The sequence below is a fragment of the Lissotriton vulgaris genome, chromosome 2_2 (assembly GCF_964263255.1).
Source record: "Lissotriton vulgaris chromosome 2_2, aLisVul1.2, whole genome shotgun sequence".
In the NCBI taxonomy this organism is placed as follows: Eukaryota; Metazoa; Chordata; class Amphibia; order Caudata; family Salamandridae; genus Lissotriton; species Lissotriton vulgaris.
The window spans coordinates 109,487,530-109,511,804 of NC_141688.1; the positions used below are offsets into that span (position 1 = coordinate 109,487,530).

Genomic DNA, 24,275 nt, shown 5'->3' on the forward strand with positions numbered 1-24,275 from the left:
CCAACACGTAATCGAACTATGTCATCTACCGGCATGCAGGGGTACTACTTGAAAATTTCTGGATCCAGTGTGATGCTTGGGAAATATTCTAAGGTAGGGAATCTGCGGCTACCTTAGAATAAGGAAACCACTAGGGTTCACCTGCTCACCAAAACCTGAACTACAAGACTCTCTTGACTCAAATGATGTGTTAAAAAAGATAGGTCCTCCAGAGGCTTAGACCGAAGACAGGCAGTCGGCATAGAGGAAGGACTTGCTATCAATGACCAATGGGTCAGTGGGACCAAAAAGCACAGCACAGGTAACGAGAACTGTCTGGAATAAATGAAACTCTGTCACCCTACAGGCTTCTATCTGCTGCCAGGTTAGACAATGGCCTGAAAATTCGAGGAGCATCATTTCCAATCACAAAATTGGGGCAAGTTAGTAGAAGCCACCGTAGTCAAGGCTTTTGGGGGCAGACTGTGGAACTTCTTCCTGCAGCTGGAACGTTAGGAAGGAGTCAAGCCCCCATCGGAATTCAGTCATTTTCATTAGAATAAATTAAAAACATTACAATGGTACAGCAAAGAATATCGTACTGAAGTATAAAGTGTCGGCAACGTTATAAACGCACAAGTTACTACTTGTGTAACGATATATCTGTAAGAGACATTAGTTAGTGATAGATTCCTTACCTTAGAATATCCCCAGGCGTCAGACTGGATCCGGAAATTTTTGCGTAGCAATACCCCTGCGCTTCGGTAGGCGTCGTCTGCGGCTCCGCGTCCGTCGTCGGCGTCGTTAGCGCCGGAATGATGTCGTCGGAGTACTTAGACGCCGCCGCTGACGTCAGTTCTGATACACAGCTTTTCCGCGCCAGATACGCAGAGCATTGATAGAACCAACACTGGTGCCATGAAACTAGGCCCCTGAAAGGGGACGACCTTAACCCTAGATATCGGTTCGCAGAACAGGGAGGATGGGTTGGCCGGTAAGGAATCTGTAGGAAGGTACATCCGGACTATGGTTGCCCCCAACTTTTTGCCCTGTGTTTTAGCTGGTTTTGGACATAGTCGACCTGGGATCCTGCCAATCAGGACCCCAGGCCTACTGCTCTCTCTTTAAAATGGATTCCATGTACCCTAGGTACATTTCCAATTGGTACTGGGCCACCCTATCAGACCCTGTAACTCAGGGCATGGGTGTACCCAGGGCTGCCAGGGGCTGAAGCATGTATTATGCCACCCCTGGCTGGCCTCCTAAATTTGACACAACTGGCTGCATGACCCTTTGCTGTAGGTGTAGTATACCTATACCTAACCCTAAAATGGACACACAGATTCCTATCAGTCACTCCTATGGCAGGCCTTGACAATCCTGAAGGCAGAGTGCTTGGAATCGTGTGAGATGGTGCTCTGGCATGAGCTGAGCCTGTCTGCAGCTTGCGGAACCAAGTCCTAATAGCTGTTCCATGATATCGCATACCATATACTCTTAAGTGCATTATAATCCTTGCGGTTAAATGCTAACTTTGGTATTGCTTTATCAAAACATGTCGAGTAAGGTGTCATACGAATTGGAATACTAACCCCTCGCCAATTCTGGCGACGGGGTTAGCATTCCACCCTTCTAGAGGGACACGACATGTATGTAACTATGAACCCCGGTTAAAGTTAACTGAAGCCTCAGCTCCACAAAATGGATGCTGCCACCACAGACACGAGTCTGACCCCCTGCAGCTGGGAGTCCTTCCAGCGAGGGGAGCCTGAACAAAGGGTTTCCTGTCAGGGGCGGTGCTAGCACCGTCCCAGACATGGTTTTGTGTATCCTGGGTAGGCAGGGCTTTACAGGAAGGTGACTGCTGAGTGGCACCCCGGTGCTCACTACGCATAGGCCGGTCTGAACCAGTTCCAGGAGCACACCAGCCCCTGGCCTGGGGAAGTCCGGCATGGCTGAGGGGTGTAACCACCCCCCACCTAGTCCCACCCATAGGCAGGACCTAGTCACCGGGTCAGCCCCTTTTTTAGTATAAAGATGGGAGCGGGCCCCCTGTTCAAATTAGATCATCTTTGGAATCAAGACACGACTTTCTGCGAAAGGACTTCAAGATTTCTTCCTCAAGATTCTCCCTTGTGGCTAAGGAGTAGTCACCCTGCATCCGCAGGCACCATCCTAAAGAACACTGCGGTCTGCTGCACGTCCTTCATCACGAATCCGACGACCCAGCTCGACGAGACCCGGCTTCCCTGGCACCTCTGACCTCTACTCACCTCTACAGCCAAGCTGAGAACCGTGAGTGCGACGAGACCTCGAGGGACCGACGATCGCCAAGACTGCACGACATCTTTACTGCAAGCCCACCGTGTCCTCCACGGGTGAGTGCTTTGGGGTCCGAGAAGCCCCGACCCTGCGTTGGGCCCTTCTGCTTTTGCGTGCTCACCGCGCTGTGTGGCTACTAGCCGGCTGGCTTGTGGCCTTCTTCACGACGCCCGACGACATCACTGCTGCTGGTCTGGTTGCTCCAGACTGGCCCTTGCTTCCTTCTTGAAGAGAGGCACCCCGGACCCTCCTGGTCCACTCCAGATGCCATTTTAGGTCCACCGCGTGGGCTTGAATTTGCCAAGGCTTTGTTGCCCAATCCTGGGTCCAGCGACGCCGACAGCTTCTATCTACGTGGGACAGCTCGATCCTCCTTCCTGGTCGCCGACAACGCCTCCTGGTCCGTGTGATCTCTGAGCACAGCGTCACCCACACGCCTTGTCACGGTGGCTACCATCCGGTGCCCTCCTGGTGCCCACTGACTACTGGCTAGTAGTCTCGAACTTGGTCCCCTCTGCTTTCAGGTGTCATCTTCCATCGATCCAGGCTTGGATCCACCGAACTTTCTTCACTGGTCGCCTGCCAGCAACTTCTTTCTTCCAGGCTCCTGGTCCGTCAACGAGGATTCCCGACGTCCTTTGAGTCCTATGCAGCTGCAGCCCCTGGGCTAGGTAACTTCGGCATTTCGGTGCCCCAGCATAGCCTCAGTATCCAAGGGTCCGAATCTACTTTCGTTTTCTCCCTACCAGGTCGGGTTCGCCCGAGAACACTAACTTTGCAAATTCTAGCTACCATAGACTTTGTCCCGCATCTCGCGTGAGAGTGCACACACTGCACCCGAGTCCCCTGGGTCTCCTAGAAGTAATTAACGATTCTATAGTCAAGTCCTAGCGATTCCAAAGGCTATTAGTACTGTACTTACCTGCTAGTAATTTCGCATGCCACTTTTCTAGTCTATGGTTTTCCGTGCCCCTCGGGCATTTGTATATACTGTGCTAACTTAAGTATTTTTATAAGAGTTTTGGTTTGTGCTTAGTACCCTGTCCTCATAAAGAGTACAGGGCTGTTGTGATCTTTAATAAATAACTGTTTATCTTCATAACACTTGTGTGGTGTCCTTTCACTTGGTATTCAAGGGGTATATGTGTGGTATAACAGCTGGCTTAACACGCCCTCTCGAGTCTTTAGCCTTAGACTGCTCGTATCCACGCTACTAGGATAGCTGGTCTATAAGGTTGACTTACGACCAATCATCAATAAGGGTTGCTGGACTGATACATAGTGTTCACTAGAATAGTGAGCACTGCATATCAGGCCACCTTCTCACAGAATCTATCACTAACTAATGTCTCCTACAGATATATCGTTACACAAGTAGTAACTTGTGCATCTGAAAGGACACGTTAGTGATAGATTCCTTACCTTAGAATAGATACCCCAGCAATACCAACCCCGGTGGTGGGTCTGCGAACCAATATCACACCAGAAAGTCCTGGAGGACGGAACGGCCAAAGAAGCCATCCCTCCGGACTTGACTGTCCAGGCAGTAGTGTCTTGCGAACGTGTGCAGCGAGGCCCACGTAGCTGCCTGGCAAATGTACTGTAAGGGGACTCCGCGGCCTAGGGCAGTTGTTGTTGCCGTGGCACGAGTGGAATGAGCCCGCAATCCAGCAGGGGGCTCCTTTATGGCCATGGAGTAACATGCCTGAATACACAAGATGATACACCGTGAAATGGTCCTCTTGTGTACCGCCTTTCCCTTCTTCGCGCCCACGTAACCAACAAAGAGTTGGTCATCCACCCGGAACTGGCGTGTGCGATCCAAGTAATAAGAGAGCGCACGTTTTGGGTCCAGACGGTGGAGCCTCTGTTCCTCTTTCGAGGGATGCGGAGGCGGAAAGAAGGTGGGCAAGGTGATGGACTGCCCAATGTAGAAGGCCGTGACAACCTTGGGCAGAAAGGAAGGTCGTGTACGCAACACCACCTTGTCCGGATGAACAGAGAGGAAAGGTGGAGTAGAAGAAAGAGCCTGGAGCTCACTCACTCTCCTGGCAGAGGTGATGGCAACCAGGAAAGCAGTCTTCAGAGTAAGAAGACGGAGAGGACAGTTATGGAGCGGCTCAAAGGGAGCACACATTAGATAAGTGAGTACAAGATTCAAGTCCCACTGGGGCATCACGAAGGGAACAGGAGGGAACATGTGTGTGATGCCCTTCAGAAATCTATTAACAATGGGGGACTTCAATAAGGAAGGATGATCAGGTAGCCGTAAGAAGGCGGAAAGAGCAGAAAGGTACCCCTTAAGAGTGCCCAGAGCAGAGCCCTGCTGGGCAAGGGAAAGAAGGAAGAGTAGAACTTCAGAAAGGGGTGCAGAGCGAAGGTCCACAGCCTGTGCTGTGCACCATGCCACAAATCTGTTCCACCTGCAGGCGTATATCGACTTTGCGGAGGGACGCCTGGCTGCCAGAATGATATCACAGACCTCGGGAGGCAAGTCGAATGGCCTCAACTGCCGCCGCTCAATCTCCAAGCTTGTAGGTGGAGACTGGACAGGTTCGGGTGCAGGACCGTCCCCATCTGCTGCGACAGAAGGTCCTCCCGAAGAGGCAGACGAATCGGGGGATCGACTGACATGCTGAGTAGCTCGGGATACCAGTATCTTCGTGCCCAGTCCGGAGCCACAAGGAAAACCTGGGCCCGGTCGCGCCTGATCTTCTTCAGCACTCTGGGCAGAAGTGGTATAGGCGGAAAGGCGTACAATAGACCGCAACTCCACTCGCGACGAAAAGCGTCTTCGAGCGAGTGCCGCCTTTGAAATTCCAACGCGCAGAACTGATGACATTGCGCGTTTTCTTCTGTGGCGAATAGATCTAACCAAGGCTCTCCCCATTGCTGAAAGAGGGCTTGCACCACGTCTGAGTTCAGACGCCATTCGTGATCCATCATGCACCGATGGCTGAGTTCGTCCGCCCTGGCATTCAGAGAGCCTGCCAGGTGTTGAACCACCAGGGTCACGCCCTGATGTTCCAGCCACTGCCAGAGGCGCAGAGCCTCCTGGCATAGGGTCCACGACCCCACCCCGCCTTGTTTGTTGCAGTACCACAACGCGGTGGTGTTGTCCGAGAACACCTGCACTACACGAACAGAGGGGAGCAATGCCTTCAGTGCTAGACTAATCGCCTGCAGCTCCAAAAGGTTGATATGGAGCCGGGACTCCGCCGGAGACCAGAGGTCTCTGATCTCCGCCTCTCCCATGTGGCCTCCCCAGCCCTGGAGGGACGCGTCCGTCACAACCACGTGCTCCGGGTGGGGTAGGGAGAGGGATCTGCTACTGACCCAGTCGCGGTCCGTGAGCCACCACTGCAGTTGTCTTGCAGTGCCCTCCGAGATCAAGACATGATCGGACAGGTTGCCCTGATGCTGGGCCCAATGAAACTTCAGGTCCCACTGCAGAGCCCGCATCCGCCACCTGGCGTGATGCACCAGAAGGATGCAGGAGGCCATCAGCCCCAGAAGCCGCAGCGTCAACCTGACCGAGACTCGGGATAACGGCTAGAAGATGGGAATCAGAGCCTGTATATCTCGAACCCGCTGTTCGGGAGGGTAAACCCGAAACTGCGCCGAGTCGAGAACCGCTCCGATGAGGAGGAGCTTCTGAGAGGGACACAGGTACGACTTCAGCACATTGATGGAGAACCCCAGCAAATGCAGGAGGTCGGCCCTAGTCTGGAGGTGACTGACGACTGTCTGGGGCGAGCCCGCCTTCAACAACCAGTCGTCTAGGTAGGGGAAGACTGACACCCCTAACCTGCGCAGATGAGCCGCAACCACCGCCATCACCTTTGTGAACACCCGTGGGGCGCTGGTAAGGCCGAAGGGGAGCACGGTAAACTGAAAGTGCTCTTGGCCTACCGTGAATCGCAGGTAACGTCGGTGGGCCGGCAGGACGGGGATGTGGAAATAAGCGTCCTGCAAGTCCGACGCTACCATCCAGTCTCCCGGGTCCAGGGCAGTCAGGACCTGAGCCAAAGTCAGCATCTTGAACTTCTCCTTCCGGAGGAATCCGTTGACGTTCCGCAGGTCCAAGATAGGGCGTAGGCCCCCTTTGCCCTTCTTGGGTACCAGAAAGTAGTGGGAGTAACATCCACACCCTACTTCTGGCCCAGGAATGCGCTTGATGGCCCCCTTGGCCAAGAGGGCCGTGACTTCCTCTTGCAGAAGTTGCAAGTGATCCCCCGACACGCGGTGGCATTGCGGTGGCATGGATGGGGGGTCGCCTCGAAGGGGAGGGAGTAGCCCCTTCGGACGATCTGCAGCACCCACCTGTCCGAAGTGACTGTGCGCCAGTGGGAGAGGTGATGGCGAACCCTGCCTCCCACAGGCGTCACATGGGCCTGAAAACTCGGACTAGGAAGGTTTTGAGGCGGGTGCTGTGGAGGGAGGTGTGGACTGGCCTCGCCGTTGTCCCTGACTGCCGCCACATCGGTTTCCACGGCCTCCACCGCGCTGTTGAACATTTTGCGGTGCGTGGCTGGCAGCACGTGTGGGGGCGCCCCTTCCGTGGCCGCGAAAGGAGCGAAAGGCATCCATTTGCTGGCGTGGGGCCGTGAGGCCCAAGGACTTGGCCGTAGCCCTGGAGTCCTTAAAACGTTCCAGCGCATGGTCTGCCTTGTCGCCGAAGAGGCGACGGCCATCAAGCGGCATGTCCAGAAGTGTGGCCTGGACATTGGACCTCAACCAGGCGTGGCGTCGAACCGCCACCGTCTTTGCCATTGCCCTGCCCAGTGAGTCCGTTGTATCCAGCCCACACCGGATGGAATAACGTGCTGCATCTCGGCCCTCCGCAAGGGTTTGGGCGAGTTTAGCCCGGACCTCCTCCGGGCATTGTGACAGCATTTCCGCAACCGTGTCCCACAGAGTGTGGGTGTAGCGGCCCAAGAGACAGGCGGTATTCACAGACCGCAGCACTAAGTTAACAGATGAGAACACCTTCTTCCCGAACTGTTCGTATCTCTTGGATTCCCGGTCGGGCGGAGCCGACGGGAATGCGGTCTGAGAATAGGAAGCTTGGATGACCAGGCTCTCAGGGTGGGATGGTTGGACAAAAAGCATGGGTCGCCCGGGGCTGGGCGGTAGCGTCTGGCCACGTTCCTATTCACAGGCGGACCTGTGGCGGGCTTGGACCAAGTGCCCACAAGAACGTCACATAAGGCCTCATTGAACGGCAGCAGAGGCTTGCTGGAGCTTGACTGCGGTTTGAGGACCTCAGTGAGGAGGTTAGCCCTCACGGCCGCGACGGGGAGCTCAAGATGTAAGGCCTTGGCTGCCTTCGTCAACACTACACCATATGTAGACCCCTCCTCCGAAGCCACAGTCGGAGGGGAGGTAAATCCAGTGTCTGGCGATGTGTCAAGACCACTGGCCTCCCCAACCTCATATGTCAAGTCCTGTTGAGACTGGAACTCCAGTGCCAGAGGGTCCTCAGACCCCTCCCAATCCTCCTCGTCACCCGTAACCTGCAAAACAGGATTAGCAGACGGGGCCTCTTCGTGGAAATAAAAATCTCCATAGGCCGTCGGAAGCGGCGCCGTTCCGGCGCCAGAGTCGGACCGTAGGGGACATTGGGGACGGCGTCCACAGCGGGAGCGACACCCGTGGGGCCGGCGCCCGGGAGGTCTTAAGGTTGACCGGCGACGACCCGGATCCGGAAGCGGATCCAGTGAGGTCCTGCGGCACCGGGGCCGAAGCACCCGGCGGCGTCGGAGCCGAAGCACCCGACCCGCTAAGGCCTCCGGTCGGGACCGTTGGGCCCGAAGGCGCCATGGAACCAGACTGAGGAGGGAGGGACCTTATGGCCATGAGGTACTGCTCGATCTCCTCTGGCGTTGCGCCGTGTCCAGGGACCCAAAGGTGTGGGGCAGGCGGCGACTCCTGCGGAGCCGCGTGGGCGGTGTCGCCCGAGCCCCCGGCCGCATCGTGGGAGCATCGGGGTGGGTCGGAGGAACGATGACGTCTCTCCGACCTCTCATGCCTCTTACCTGAGGACTTGGAGCCTGACGACCGGTATCCACTCCCGGAGCTGCGATGACTCCGACCTCACGACCTGTCCCTCGACCTCCCGTGCGACCGGGACCTGGAGTGGCGCGGGGCCGACTGCTGGAGCTCGAGCCGCTTACGGGGCCGCTCCCGCCTAGCCTTCGACGTCAGGGCCCGGCAGTCGGAGCAGGTTCGATCGTCATGTTTGAGGCATAGGCACTTCAGGCACCGGCGATGGGGGTCCGTGACCGACATCAGTCGGTCGCACTTCGAGCAGGGCTTGAACCCGGGCATCCCTACCGGCACCGATAGAGTCGAAGACTCGAAGAAAAAGAATGATCAAAAAGATCAAAAGTTTAGTCAAAAAATGACTAGGGGTAGAGCTTATCCGGATCTGCTCTAGCTGGCGTGGAAAAAAGAAGAACTGACATCAGTGGCGGCGTCTAAGTACTCCGACGACGTCATTACGGCGCTAACGACGCCGACGACGGACGCAGAGCCGCAGACGCCTACCGACGCGCGGGGTTATAGCTACGCAAAAATTTCCGGATCCAGTCTGACGCCTGGGGATATTCTAAGGTAAGAAATCTATTACTAACGTGTCTCTTTCAGATTGCAAAGTTAGCAAAACAAAATTCAGACCTATAGTGTACTTAGTATAGAGAAAAAACATAATTCTTTTCTTAAAGTAGGTAATAAATAAAACAGAAAGGGACTGATTAAGAGGTGTAATACAGAGAATAAAGCTGACAGAGAGAGGGGTAAAAGAACCATGGGACGGTCAGTGCTAACAAGCATTATCTCTCCGAGTGGAGGGAATTCTTTAGGAGTACAATGTATAGCTAAGGTATCTGTCACTTAGAAATGGTGTGTTAAGCACTCATGGTGATTTGCTTTTTTCAAGTTAAGAGTCTTTGCCATTCCATCATTTCTTGGTGGGATAGGGAATATGGTTTCCAGAATATGGTGTTGTCAGAACTTCTTGTGAAGTACAGACAAGTCCACTAAGTTTGGAATGATTCCAACTTGGCATTTGTATGCTTCTAAGGAGATATGTCTTTCGACTTGGTCTAGGAATTACCCAAGGATGGCACCAGGAGCAGGAAAGAACCTGGGACTTTTACTAAGACTAGCCTCACTTCATATGGCTGGAAATGTAGACCTTAGCTTTGTGCTCCCTGGTGGCCTTTGGATGCATCAGGTAACATTTGTTGCAGGCTTTTGAATTGTGTTTGGAGCAAAGTAACAAAAAGGTAGATGTTGTGTGCATCCGTGACTAAACATCTGTTTTCTGTGGGTGCTGCATAGCTTAAACCATGTTGTAGGGGGGAGACATCTCTGCATACTCAACAAATTAGATTTTGCAAAATCAATAAAAAAACAAAATGGTTGGGAGCTCTGAATCCATGTTGAAGGGTGCAGGAAAAGAAGAACCTACAGTGGTGCCTATATATGGCTCTGTTCTATCGCTTCTGGAGGCGAGATAGAGCCACCACATCAGTCAGATGGCACCACCTGCTGGGGCCTGGGAGTCACTGAATGAAACATTTCCAGATCCAGTCTGGCATCTATGAAGATTCAAAAGGTGAGTAATCTGCAGTTAGATCTATCCATCATTATTTCATTTTTTTTTAAATGATAGCTAATGCTGAAACAAAATGAATGTGTGTAAAACAAACATGATGGACTCTAAAGAGGTTTCAAAGGAAAGAAAATCTATACACTAACATTAATATCTGGAAGAGGATAATGTTCAACATTTCAGCAAATGTGAGGTAACCACAGGTACCAGGATTATGAGATGTAGGGATAATCTTTGCTTAGATACCTGTAAAATCCTTTATGCAAAATGTTCCAACCTTCCCTTTCATGCACCGCCTCCAATTATATTTATTTCCACCTGTTACAGTTTTCATTTTAGTTTCTTTGAGGTTCTTTAGGAAGAATGTCAGCCCCTATTATTTTGGTTACCCTTCCCAAAGTATTTCAAATACTAACGAAACTGCTGTTGAACCTTAAATTCCACTCTAGATTTGTGGTATTTAAATTGTGTTTGAATTTATATTTGTTTTGTAATTAAGAGGTTTTTTTTGTATAACTGCAATAGCTTCAGGACACCATGTGGGGAAGGTGTGTGTTTTGTCATTACGTGTCTTGATAAACTACATCATACATTTTCTTATACAGTTAATGCTAGGGATTTTGTAGGAAAAAGGTTTCCTCTACACACAGAGACCTTTGTATTTTTTAACTTCAGAGTCAAAAGTATGGAAGGTACTTCAAAGCTCTTTCAAAGTTACACGATTAGAGACTGAAATCAGGTGGGGGCAAAACATGGTTGGACTGGCCTTTTGAGCAATCTGGCAGTTTCATATAGCCAGTCTGACTTAACAGTGTGGGCTGGTTTTGCGGCTGAGTGTGGGCTGCTGTTGTGAGTGTTGTGTTTATAATGAGTAGGATGCAGTAGCAGATTGCACTGGGCCCTCAATGAAAGGCAGTGTGGGTGTCTCACTACGTATATAAGAGGGTGCATTGTGTCCAATAGAGTGTGATGCAGCAGGCTAAGCAATTCTAATTTGAAAAATCATTCAACTTCTACCTGACCCACAACAGCGCACAAACCTTCTCCAAGTTGCCTATTCTAATTGTGTCCTTCCAATAGTCATACAAGTGCTAAGTGTTCTACAAATGAATGCCCCTTGCCAAATTCACAGTGAAATGTTTGCAGTGGTCAATTGGCTGGGTAGGATGTTAAAGCCTTTGATGTGGGAGTCCCACACATGGGATGCAAGTTGGCGGAAGAACGTTGTGTGCTCTCCAAATGTGGGCCTCATTTTTTACTACCCAATTTGTAAATGGGGAACACTTTTATTTTGGTGCGCATGACTATTTTCTGTTCCAGTCTGACCATGGGGATACTAGAACTGCCTTAATCTTCAACTCACCACTAAAGCCACTGCTCTTGGCCTGAAAAACAAGGGAGCAGAGTTCTGCTTCTCTGCTTAAAATGATAAAAAGGAAAAGTGTCTTGGAGAGGGTAACTGAAAAGTCACATCTGAAAACCACTCCAATGGATCCCCTGGGAACCTTTGGTGTCAGGCATAATTTGAGTAAACACTACAGAGCACTGAGAAAGAAAGATTTATCAAGTGCGCAAAACCTGTTCGGTTTATGGAAGGCCTTCAGTGTAGGACGAGAAAGTGTCCTCTTGGACCTTTCATCCTGGCTCTTATGTTGAGCTAGTGATTTATAGGCCCCTTACCCCTCTATCTGGGCAGTGTAAGGCAGGAAAATGTATTTGACAATGAGAGGTTTCAGTGTCATGATCTGCAGAAATATTTATAACTTAAGAATACATTCATGTACATAGACAAAAAATACATATATAACTGTACATAGTATAGTGTGTATTTGCTGCGCTCTATAAATGTAAAAAATAAATAAATAATATCATTATATAATAACATTTCAACTTGACTTATTATGAAATATTTCTAAAAATAAACATTGTACCAAACTTACCTGGGTACACAATTGTACAAGCAGTTTTGCAGCACTGGGGGTATTCGACGCCAGACAACCTACAGCTGTACTTAGGTATGCCAAACAAGATATGGGCTTGCTTGTTTTGCTGTGGATACCACGCAAACGGTCTGCGCTACTGGAAATTGCAGAAGGACTTGTGGAGAGCCCAGCTCTTCCAGCTGCAGCTAGACACATCAATCGTACCAGAGTTCTTATATCCGTTAAACCAAGGGACTCGAGACCAGCTGCTAAACTACAACTGGAGCCACTGCCAATAACAAACAAAACAAAGTTATTTTTCCTCAATATTTTATGATTATAATATAACATAAAAGGTATATTTGAAAAAAGCATGTTTACGCCAAGTGGACCTCCTTGCGGTTTCATAAGGTAATTGTTCAGCCCACTTAAAGGTACTCATTTTATCACCTCAGAAAGATAAATCTCTAAGTCAATCCTCTGCGGTTCAAACCTTTCACCAACACTTCAAACACAAATCCGTGGGGTTGATGCGTTAATTGACGGAGCCCTAAGAAAAACCTGGGTCTGGTGTCTCTTAGTTAATGCATGCTTTATTGTATTAGTATGTCATCATTTAACATTAAATCCAAATCTGTTATTAATGATCTTGACACCAAGTATTTTTAATACACACCGCAAAACTGTGCACATTTTCTTCTGTGATATATTTGCTGAGGAAGGGTGATGTGAGTACCACCCAGGAGAGACATTATCACCAAATGGAAGTAGAACTAACATAATAGGAGGACCCAAATGCAATATACATGCCAGAGGATATTTAGAGTGAAGACAAAACCATGTAACAAATACATCTGGTTTCTACAATTAAAGTCTACCACATGACTCGATGCCCAAGTGGAAGGAAAATGCTACTTACCAGTATGCATCTGTTCTTGGCATGTAGAGCTGCAGAGTTGCACACTGTGCATAGATCGCCACCTAGTGTTGGGCCCGGATGTTTGCAGTTTGTTTTTGTCCTGAAAAGTTTTTGGGAAGTCACGAGATAGGTGACTCTTCCTCTGGACCATACTGGCATGGACATTGGCTCCATCCTCAAATTGTTTTTCGCTATTAGGGAAATAATGGAGCTTTGCAAGAAAAGGAAGGATGTCCATGTAAATTGTATCTAATTAAGATAACACTGGAACAGACAAGGGTAGCCGGGGAGGAGGGTGGGTGTGTGCAACTCTGCAGCTCTACATGCCAAGAACAGATGCATACTGGTAAGCAGCATTTTCCGTTCGAGGCATATGAGCTGCAGATTGCACACTGTGCATAGATTGTATAGCAGTACCCACCATTAGCGGCGACCACCCCTATCTGTTAAGGTAGTTTGAAATAATGTTGTGAGAACAGCCTAGCCCACATTAGCTTGTTGGTTGGTTTGCACATCTACACAATAGTGTTTTGTGAATGTGTGCTGTGTAGACCATGTAGCTGCTCTGCAGATGTCATCTAGGGGAATGTTCCCTAAAAATGCCATTGAAGCCCTATTTTCCTTGTGGAATGGGCTTTAGGAGGAACAGATAACATTTGTTTAGCTTTGTGGTAGCAAATTTGTATGCATTTGAGAATCCATCTAGCTATCCCAGATTTTGATATGGGATTACCCTTGTGTGGTGGTGAGAAAGACACAAAAAGTTGTTTGGTTTTACGAAAAGGTTGTGTTCTCTCAATGTAGTATAGCAGTGCTCTTTTGACATCTAAGGTATGAAGAGTTCTTTCTACTACTGTTTGTGGTTGCGAGAAGAAAACTGGCAGTTCCACAAATTGATTGAGGTGGAAGGGAGAAATTACCTTGGGTAGGAATTTTGGATTAGTCCGGAGAACAACCTTATTCTGATGCATTTGCAAGAAAGGTTCTTGAATGGTTAGTGCTTGTAGTTCACTAACTCTCCGTAGAGAAGTAATAGCTACTAGGAACGAACCTTCCATGTTAAAAATTGTAGTTCACATTTATGTAAAGGTTCGAAGGGAGGTCCCATTAGCAGTGTGAGAACAATGTTTAAATTCCACACTGGTGAAGGTGGTACTCTGGGAGGAATTATTCTCTTAGGGCCTTCCATAAAGGCCTTAATAGCAGGCACTCTGAAGAGAGATAGATGCTGTCTGTTTTGAAGATATGCTGCTATAGCTGCAAGATGTAGCCTGATAGATGTGTAGGCTAAGTTACATCTTTGGAGGTGCAGTATGTTTCCTATGATATGTTGAATAGACACGTCTAAAGGATTAATATTGTTGTTGTGACAATATATTACAAAATGTTTCCACTTAGCTGCATAGCATGCTCTAGTGGTTGGGCATCTAGCTTCTTTTATAACATTCATGCAGTCTAGAGGAAGGTTAAGATATCCAAATTCTAGGATTTCAGGAGCCAGATCGCAAGGTTGAGCTGCGCTGAGTCTGGGTGCCTGATCTCTCCTTGGTCTAGTGTTAAAAGGCGTGGAGACAGGTATAGTTTTTGGTGTGGCACTACAGACAGTTGTAGCAGTGTGGTGTACCACAGCTGTCTGGCCCACGTTGGAGCAACTAGGATGAGGGTCAGAGAATGCTGCTGTAGTTTGTGTACTACTAGTGGCATGAGTGGTAGAGGTGGAAAAGCATACGCAAATTTGTTTGACCAGTTGATCCATATCGCATTGCCTTTGGACAGTGGGTGTGGATATCTGGCGGCGAAGCTTGGGCATTTTACGTTTTCGTGGGTGGCAAAGAGGTCTATCTGAGGTTGTCCCCACATCTGAAAGAATAGTTGAAGAACTGTCGGATGAAGTTCCCACTCGTGGATCTGTTGTGTCTGACAAATTAACAGATCTTCTATGGTATTTTGAACTCCTGGGACATGCTGGGCTAAGAGGAATATGTTTTGAGGTATAGCCCACCGCCATATGTCTTGGACTCGCTGAGAGAGTTGCAGGGAGTGTGTTCCCCCGTTTCTGTATGTAATACATGGCTGTAATGTTGTCTGTGCGGAATAACACAGCTTTGTTTAATATTTGCTGTTGAAAAGCTTTCAGTGCTAGGAATATAGTTAGTCACTCCAGATGATTGATGTGGAGTAAGGAATATGCTACTTACCAGTATGCATCTGTCCTTGGCATGTAGGGCTGCTGACATTCATATCTGTGCATAGATCGCTGCCTAGTGTTGGGTCCGGATGATTGCACATTGTTGTCCTGGAAGAGTCTTCGAAGTATCACGAGATAGGTGGCTCCTCCCCTGGACTACAGTGCGCATGGGCATCCTCTCCATCCTCAGATTGTTTTTCGCCATTGTGGCAGAGATGGAGTGTAATACAGTAAGTGATGACCATGCCTGAGAATGATTCTGAGTGCTACAGCTGCGACAGGCACCGGGGAGGAGGGTGGGCGATATGAATGTCAGCAGCCCTACATGCCAAGAACAGATGCATACTGGTAAGTAGCATATTCCGTTCGAGGCATGTGGGCTGCTGAATTCATATCTGTGCATAGAATAAATAGCAGTTACCTCCTTATCGGCGGTTGCCCGTGCCAGCTGAAGCAGTCTGAAAGAGAGTTCTGAGAACAGCCTGTCCTACAGCAGCTTGCTGTTTGGAGTGTACATCTACGCAGTAGTGTTTGGTAAATGTATGTATGGTGGTCCATGTGGCTGCTCTACATATATCCTCTAGAGGAATGTTACCTAGGAAAGCCATGGATGCCCCTAGCTTGCGTGTGGAATGCGCTCTTGGGGGAACTGTTAAGTGCATTTAGCTTTTAGATAACAGATTTGAATGCATTTAACTATCCACCTGGCTATACCCGATTTGGAAATAGGGTTGCCTTTATGTTGTGGAGAGAAGGCAACAAACAGTTGTTTAGTTTTGCGAAAGTTTTTTGTCCTGTCGATGTAATACAGGAGAGCTCTTTTGACATCTAAGGTGTGCAGTGCCCTGTCTGCCACTGAGTCAGGGTTTGAAAAGAAAACTGGCAATTCAATGTTTTGATTAATGTGGAACTGCAAGATTACCTTTGGCATGAACTTGGGGTTGGTGCGCAGCACCACCCTATTAGCATGAATTTGTAGGTAGGGCTCTTGAATTGTGAGGGCTTGAAGCTCGCTGAATCTTCGCAGCGATGTGATGGCTATTAGAAAGGCCACTTTCCAAGTAAGAAACTGTATCTCACAAGAATGGAGAGGCTCAAAGGGGGGTCCCATGAGCCTGGTGAGAACGATATTTAGATTGCAGACAGGCGAAGGAGGGTGTTTGGGAGGGATCACTCTTTTAAGGCCCTCCAAAAAGGCTTTGATGGCAGGCACTCTGAAAAGTGACAGGTGCTGTCTGTTCTGAAGATAAGCGGCTATAGCAGCCAAATGTATCCTGATGGAACTATACGCTAGGTTGCATTGGTACAGATGCAGTAGGTAACATATGATGTTTTGCGTGGATGCATCTAGCGGATTAATGTCATTGTTCGAACAGTAAATGACAAATCGTTTTCATTTGGCTGCATAGCACGCCCTGGTTGTAGGCCGCCTTGCCTCCTTGATGATGTTCATACACTCAGGGGGTAGGTTGAGGTAGCCAAACTCTATGACCTCAGGAGCCAAATCGCTAGGCTCAACTGTTGAGGATCTGGGTGCTGAATGTCTCCATGGCTCTGAGTGAGGAGGCTGGGAGTGAGGCGCAGCCGCTGGTGAGGCACCACTGAAAGTTCCAGGAACGTGGTGTACCAAGCCTGCTGTGTCCACGTTGGAGCAACCAGGATGAGCGTCATGGAGTGCTGCCGCAGTTTGCGCGCCACCAGCGGTATGAGTGGGGCTGGGGGAAAAGCGTACGCAAATCTGCCTGACCAGTTCATCCATATCGCATTGCCCTGAGACTGCGGGTGTGGGAACCTGGCGGCGAAGCTTTGGCATTTTGCGTTCTCTTTTGTGGCGAAGAGGTCGATCTCTGGATGACCCCACTGCTGGAAGTATGGCTGGAGTACCGAGGGGTGGATTTCCCACTCGTGCATCTGATGACTGTGCCTGCTGAGCAGGTCCGCCATCTGGTTGTCTACTCCCGGGAGATGCTCCGCCATGAGGAAGATGTTCCTCTGAATGGCCCACTTCCACATGCTCTGGGCTAGGTTAGATAGCTGCGGGGAGTGTGTGCCTCCCTGTTTCTAGATGTAATACATGGCAGTCATGTTGTCCGTCCGGATCAACACGACCTTGTTGCACAGGTGCAACATGAACGCTTTCAGTGCCATGAAGATTGCCATCAGCTCTAGCAGGTTGATATGCATCTTCTGCTGTTGTGTTGTCCATAGTCCCTGCACCGTGGAATGGAGGACATGCGCTCCCCAACCCTGGAGAGATGCGTCCGTTGCTAGCACTATCTGTGGGACAGGCTCTTGGAACGGTCGCCCCCTGCAAAGGTTTTGTGGAGTCCACCAATGCAGAGAGTTGTAAGCACGACCGGTCACCAACACTAGGTCTTTTAGATGCCCATGAGCCTGGTTCCACTATCGTGCCAAGCATTCTTGAAGGGGACGCATGTGCAGTCTCGCGTGCTGGAGTATGAATATGCAGGATGCCATCATTCCGATCAGTTGCATGAACACCTGCGCTGGGAGTAATTGTTGAGGCCTGAACCTCCGAAGGAGCAGCTGCATGCTGTCGACCCTGGCAGAGTTCGGCTGCGCTGTTGCCGTCAGAGTGTTCAAGGTTGCCCCTAGGTACTGTAGCACATGGGCTGGCTGCAGGTGTGACTTTGTGTAGTTGAGTGAGAACCCTAGACTGTGAAGGAGGTGAATCGTGCGCAACATGTGGCTGGCACACTGCTGGGCTGACTTGGCCTGAACGAGCCAGTCGTCCAGGTAGGGATAGACGTGAATATGTTGTCTGCGAAGGTGCGCAGCCACGGTCGCTAAGCACTTGGTGAACACCCTGGGGGCAGTGGTGACCCCAAAAGGCAGAACCTTGAATTGGTACTGCTGATTGTTGATGGTGAACCTGAGATATTTTTTGAGACTTGGGTGAATGGGAATGTGGAAATATGCATCCTTGAGGTCCAGGGTCGCTAGGAAGTCGCCCTGACTGAGCAGCGGCAGGACCTGCTGTAAGGTTAACATATGAAAGTGTTCTGAAAGGATGTATTGTTTGAGGGGTCTGAGGTCTAGAATGGGCTGCAGGGATTCCTCCTTTTTTGGGATTAAGAAGTACAGAGAGTACACCCCTGTACCTTGTTCTTCTGCAGGCACGAGCTCTATTGCCCCTTTTTGCAGCATGGAGATTACTTCTTGCTGCAATAAGTGCATGTGCTCTGCGGACATAGGACGGTGCCTTGGGGGTATGTTGGGGGGGTGGAGGTTAGTTCTAGACAATAGCCGTATCGGATAAGTTGTCTCACCCACCTGTCCTTGGTAATGCCTTCCCAGACTGGCAGGAACTGCTGGAGTCTTCCCCCGACAGGTGTTAGATGGTCGGGGGGCAGTGACAAGGCGTCACTGTTTGTTGGGAGTGGAGGATCTGGCATTATTATTGCCACGTCCTCTGCCTTTGGCGCTGTTCCCACGGTATCCACCCCTGGTATTCTTCGTGTAGGTGGATTGCGTGCTCCCTTTGGAGTACTGGGCCTGCTGTAAAGCCTGTCCTCTAGAGGCTCCCCTATTACCGGAGCGACGAAAGGAACTACCCCGAAACTGCTGAGATTGCAGAGCCCCCATGGATTTGGCAGTCTCAGTGTCCTTTTTTTATTTTTTCGAGTGTTGTGTCTACCTCGGGACCAAAAAGGAAGTCCGGGTTAACCGGCTGGTTGAGCAGAGTTGTTTGAATCTCGGGCTTGAAACCAGAGATGCGGAGCCATGCGTGACATCTTAGCATCACACTAGTGTTTATGGCCCTAGCTGCCGTGTCTGCTGCGTCCAGTGCGCATTTGATGGACGCATTAGAAATCAATTATCCTTCTTGTATAATCATCTCTGCTCCCTCCTTGTACATATCAGGCAGGTGTTGCAACAACTGTTCTAGTGTGTCGTAGTGCGCCCTGTCGTATCTAGCCGACAGGGCCTGTGTATTGGAAATCCTCCAAATATTAGCAGCGTTCGCTGCCACTCGCTTTCCTGACGCCTCTAGAATCTTCGATTCCTTGTCCGGAGGTGGAGCGTCACCACTAGTTTGTGAATTTGCCCTCTTGCGGGCATTGGCCACTACAAGGGAGCCCAAGGGGAGCTGGCCTTTGATGTAGGTGGGGTCCACTGGATCAGGCCTATACTTTTTCTCAATCCGTGGGTTGATAACCCTAGCTTTAGTGGGCTCTTTGAAAATGTCTGCAGCATGCTTGAGGACCCCTTTAAGCATAGGCAAAGTCTTAGTGGAACGTTCAGAGGTGGAGAAAGTGTCAAACAAGAAATCTTCGTTCACTGGTTCTGCATGCATCTCCACGTCATGGTTGAGTGCTGCCCTTTCTATCAAAGCGTTAAACGCCGCCGTGTCCTCTGTTGGCGATGTTTTGACGTTGTAGGACTGTGCGTCTGGTGCAGCATGTGGATCATCAGGGTCTACAGTTTGATCTACAGCCTCAAACCACTGTTGTGGTTCATCCTGATCAGTGTAAGCGTGATAAGCAAAAGGCCGCTTGACCATAGTCTTCACCCATGTCCTCCTCGCTTTGTGCTGGAGAATATGTAATGTGCTGAGAATAGCCCTGAATGTGCTCGAAGAGAACTGGTGAGGTGGCCGAGTCCTTCTTCCATTTAAGAGGAATTTTGTAACCCTCCAAGGGATGTTCAGGCGCGATCTTCCGCTTGTGGATGGTTAGCCTGCCTGATTCCGCGTCGATAAATAGTTTCGACTGGTTGTCGTACGAGGGTTCGTGGAGCACAACCCCTTCGGTGGCGGGCTTTGAAGGCGCTGACGACGTCTTGGAAGGTTCTGCTCCTCTGTGGAGTTCGAGTTGCTTCGCTCGAGCCGTTGGCGGAAGACCGAACTTAATCAGAGGCTGTCCGACGGTTTTGGAGCTTGATGTTGTGGTTGATTCGAGCTGCTTCAGCGCTTGAGGAGGACGCTTGCTTGATGGCGAAGACTCGAGCGCCCGGCGTGTAGCATTTCCAGCCTTAGGCGTCGACGAGACCTGCTGTTTTGGGTCGGCCTTGGCTTTCGGCTCGAGGTGCTTGCTGAGCAGTGGCTTGAGCCCTGAAATCTTCGGCTGGACGGCCTTCTTCGTTTGGAGGCCTTTGGCCCTGTCGCCATGTTTGTGCGTGGACGTCGACGGCGTCGAGGTGACGTGTTTGCTGGTTGAGCTCTGCTTCGACGCTCCAGTCTTCGAGGCGACAGGTACTTTCGACGCCGAAGGGTTGTCGATAGTCCTTGATTGGACTGGCGTTGACGTCGAACCGACCACAATCTTAAGATGTTTCGGTTTCGATTTCGGCTCTGTTAGTTTCGGTTTCGATTTAGAGGAATCGACCGATGGCTCCTTAAATGTGTTCTTAGCCTGGCTTGGACGCGGGGCTATAGAAAATGTAGAAAGATCTTGGCTAAGGCCTGTCGGCGATGCCTCGACCTGAGCCGTAGGGAGCGTAATGTCAGTTATAGGCCCCGCTACTGCGGTTGGGCCTGGCTCATCACTGGAGTCGTCATCGACGGCTCCGATGGCCCCTTAGTCGTCCCCTACCTCGACGACGTCTTCTTCGTGGACGTTCTCTTCAGCTTGCTCGTCCACCTCGAAGTTGGAGTCATGCTCCGACGCTGGTTCCGACTGCTCTTCAGGAACCTCTTCTTCTTCTTCATCTTCGACGCCTTCTTCGTCACCGGCCTCGAAGATGTTGATCGGTTCGGGCGCCGACTGTTGCGCCGACTGCCTCGCTGCGCGTCGAAGTTTAAGCGTCTTCTTGGAGCGGAACTTCGAGCAGGCCATACAGCTGGCCTCATCGTGCTCGGGGGACAAACATTTATTGCACACTGGGTGCACATCGATGTGGGGGTATTTTGAATTACAGACGGGGCATCGTTTAAACGGGCTCCGATCCATCGTCGTCGTAGTCTGGGCCTGTGGTGTCGAAGCGAGAACCAGCTTCGAACGTCCAGTTCGAAGAACTGGAAAGGAACAGGCACCGAACGAGACAAAACCGACGCTTTGAAGGCCTTTTGGCCTTAGGAAAGAGTCAATACAAAGTTTCCGAACTAGAGTTGAGAAAGTAAATCCGAACCCAATGGCGGAAAAAAACAATCTGAGGATGGAGAGGATGCCCATGCGCACTGTAGTCCAGGGGAGGAGCCACCTATCTCGTGATACTTCGAAGACTCTTCCAGGACAACAATGTGCAATCATCCGGACCCAACACTAGGCGGCGATCTATGCACAGATATGAATTCAGCAGCCCATATGCCTCGAACCTTTTGTTGCGGTGTCCACCTGCCTTGCGTGTTGTGTTGCAGTAGGTGGGCCCCCCAGCCGGAGAGCGATGCGTCTGCTGTTAAGATTATCTGAGGAACTGGCTCAAGGAACGGTCGTCCCTTGGAAAGATTTTGGTGTTCCACCACTGCAGAGAGCGAGGAGTCTGACCGTCTACCAACACTAGGTCTATTAATTGACCTTGAGCCTGGTTCCATTGACGTGATAAGCACTCTTGGAGAGGACGCATTTGAAGTCTTGCATGGGGCACTATAAAAATGCAAGAGGCCATCATCCCTAGCTGCATAAACACTTGTGCTGGGAGGGAGTGTTGTGGCTGAAACTTTGTGAGAAGAGTTTGCATACTGGCTATCCTTATTGGAGTGGGATAAGCTAACGCTGTTGAGGTGTTCATTGTGGCACCGAGGTACTGTTGTACTTTGGATGGTTGCAGATAAGACTTGGTGTGGTTTATTGTGAACCCCAAGTTGTGGAGCAGTTGGATTGTGGCATGGGTGTGTTCTACACACTGGTTGTATGAGCCAGTTGTCGAGGTACGGGAAGACGTGGATGTGCTGTCTTTCCTCTCTTACAAGCCGTGGCTGCAACTCAAAGCATTAGGGATTTGTTACCCAGGATCTGCAAGCGTCACCAGGCTGCAGACTCTTCCTATTTATTATATTGAACCGTTCCACCCATTTTAATGATGTACTTCAGTCATTTAGGACTGCTAGCAAACTGAAGAACTTTGACAAGCCCTTTTCCCCATTGAATGAGGCGGAGGTCGTTCCCTGTCCGCCTTACTAGTGCTCCCTCTGCCCTGAAGAAGACCCCACCCCAAGGATCACTACCTGTCCTGACTAGAGGGGTCGAAACGTCAACATGACTTCCATCACTGTACAAACTCTTGTGACACCATATGAATTGTCTATGGGCACCATTTAGTTATGTACGATAAGAACAAGTTACTTACCTTCGGTAACGATATATCTGTAAGAAACATTAGTTAGTGTTAGATTCCTTACCTTAGAATATCCCCAGGCGTCAGTCTGGATCCGGAAACTTTTGCGTAGCAGTACCCCTGCGCGTCGGTAGGCGTCGTCTGCAGGCGTCCCCTGCGGCTCCGCGTCCGTCGTCGGCGTCGTGCGCCGTGATGACGTCGCTGGAGTATATAGACGCCGCCTCCGCGCGCTGACGTCAGTTCTTTGCACACAGCTTTTCCGCGCCAGGAGACGCAGAGCCATGAGAGAACCAACACTGGTGCCATGTAAAACTAGGGCCCTGAAAGGGATGTCCTTAACCCTAGGTATCAGTTCGCAGAACGGGGAGGATGGGTGGGTTCGGTAAGGAATCTAACACTAACTAATGTTTCTTACAGATATATCGTTACCGAAGGTAAGTAACTTGTTCATCTGAAAGAAACACGTTAGTGTTAGATTCCTTACCTTAGAATACATACCCCAGCAATACCAACCCCGGTGGTGGGTCTGCGAACCAATACAAAACTACACCAGAAAGTCCTGGAGGACAGAACGGCCAAAGAAGCCATCCCTCCGGACTTGACTGTCCAGGCAGTAGTGCCTCGCAAAGGTGTGCAGCGAGGCCCACGTAGCCGCTTGGCAAATGTCCTGCAAGGGGACTCCCCGGCCCAGGGCAGTGGTAGTCGCCGTGGCCCGAGTGGAATGGGCCCTCAGCCCAACAGGAGGCTCCTTCCGAGCCAAAGAGTAGCACGCTTTGATGCAGAGAACGACCCATCGAGAAATGGTCCGTTTACAGACCGCCCGTCCCTTCTTCGCACCCACGTAGCCAACAAACAGTTGGTCATCCACCCGGAACTGGCGTGTGCGATCCATGTAAAATGAAAGCGCACGTTTTGGGTCCAGACGGTGGAGCCGCTCTTCATCCTTTGAAGGATACGGAGGCGGGAAGGAAGGAAGGAAGGGTGATGGACTGCCCGATGTGAAAGGCCGAAACAACCTTGGGCAGGAAAGAAGGTCTAGTCCTGAGAACCACCTTGTCAGGATGAATGGACAGGAAAGGAGGTTGGACAGAAAGAGCCTGGAGCTCACTCACCCTCCTGGCAGAGGTGATGGCAACCAGGAAAGCCGTCTTTAAAGTCAGGAGACGGAGAGGACAAGAATGAAGGGGCTCAAAGGGAGCACACATCAGGAAAGTTAGAACCAGGTTCAAATCCCACTGAGGCATCACAAACGGAACAGGTGGAAACATGTGAGTGATGCCTTTCAAGAATCGAGTTACAATCGGGGATTTGGTCAAAGAAGGCTGATCAGGAAGCCTCAAAAAGGCTGAAAGGGCAGAAAGGTAGCCCTTGATAGTGCCCAGAGCAGAGCCCTGCTGGGAAAGAGAAAGAAGAAACAGAAGAACCTCCGAAAGAGGGGCAGAAAGAGGATCCACAGCCTTTGCTGTGCACCATGCCACAAATCTGTTTCACCGACAGGCGTATACCGACTTAGTGGAGGGACGCCTGGCTGTCAGAATAACATCACAGACTTCAGGAGGCAAGTCAAATGGCCTCAACTGCCGCCGCTCAATCTCCAAGCATGGAGGTGGAGACTGGACAGGTTCGGGTGGAGGACCGTCCCCTGCTGCTGCGACAGAAGGTCCTCCTGAAGGGGCAGGCGGATCGGGGGACCGACTGACATGCTGAGTAGCTCGGGATACCAGTACCTTCGAGCCCAGTCCGGAGCCACAAGGATAACTTGGGCCCGGTCGCGCCTGATCTTCACTCTGGGCAGAAGTGGTATAGGCGGAAAGGCGTATAACAGACCGCAACTCCACTCGCGCCGAAAGGCGTCGCCGTGCGAGTGCCGTCTTGGAAACTCCAACGCGCAGAACTGATGACATTGCGCGTTCTCTTCTGTGGCGAATAGATCTAACCAAGGCTCTCCCCATTGCAGAAAGATGCCTTGCGCCACGTCCGAGTTCAGACGCCATTCGTGATCCATCGAGCACCGACGGCTGAGTTCGTCCGCCCTGGCGTTCAGAGAACCTGCCAGGTGTTGAACCGTCAGAGTCACGCCCTGACGTTCCA

The 24,275-nt window shown here is 50.5% G+C and overlaps 1 protein-coding gene across 9 annotated transcripts in view; it reads right to left on the reverse strand.

Moving 5' to 3' along the window:
* The window catches only part of HERC1 (HECT and RLD domain containing E3 ubiquitin protein ligase family member 1), a 2,101,515-nt gene that overhangs the window by 805,740 nt on the left and 1,271,500 nt on the right, over nt 1-24,275 (reverse strand). For all 9 annotated transcript variants that reach the window (XM_086959402.1, XM_086959399.1, XM_086959397.1 and 6 more), the window contains exon 49: nt 11,860-12,130. In XM_086959402.1, coding sequence (XP_086815528.1) covers nt 11,860-12,130 — 271 coding nt within the window. The remainder of the gene's footprint in view (nt 1-11,859; nt 12,131-24,275) is intronic.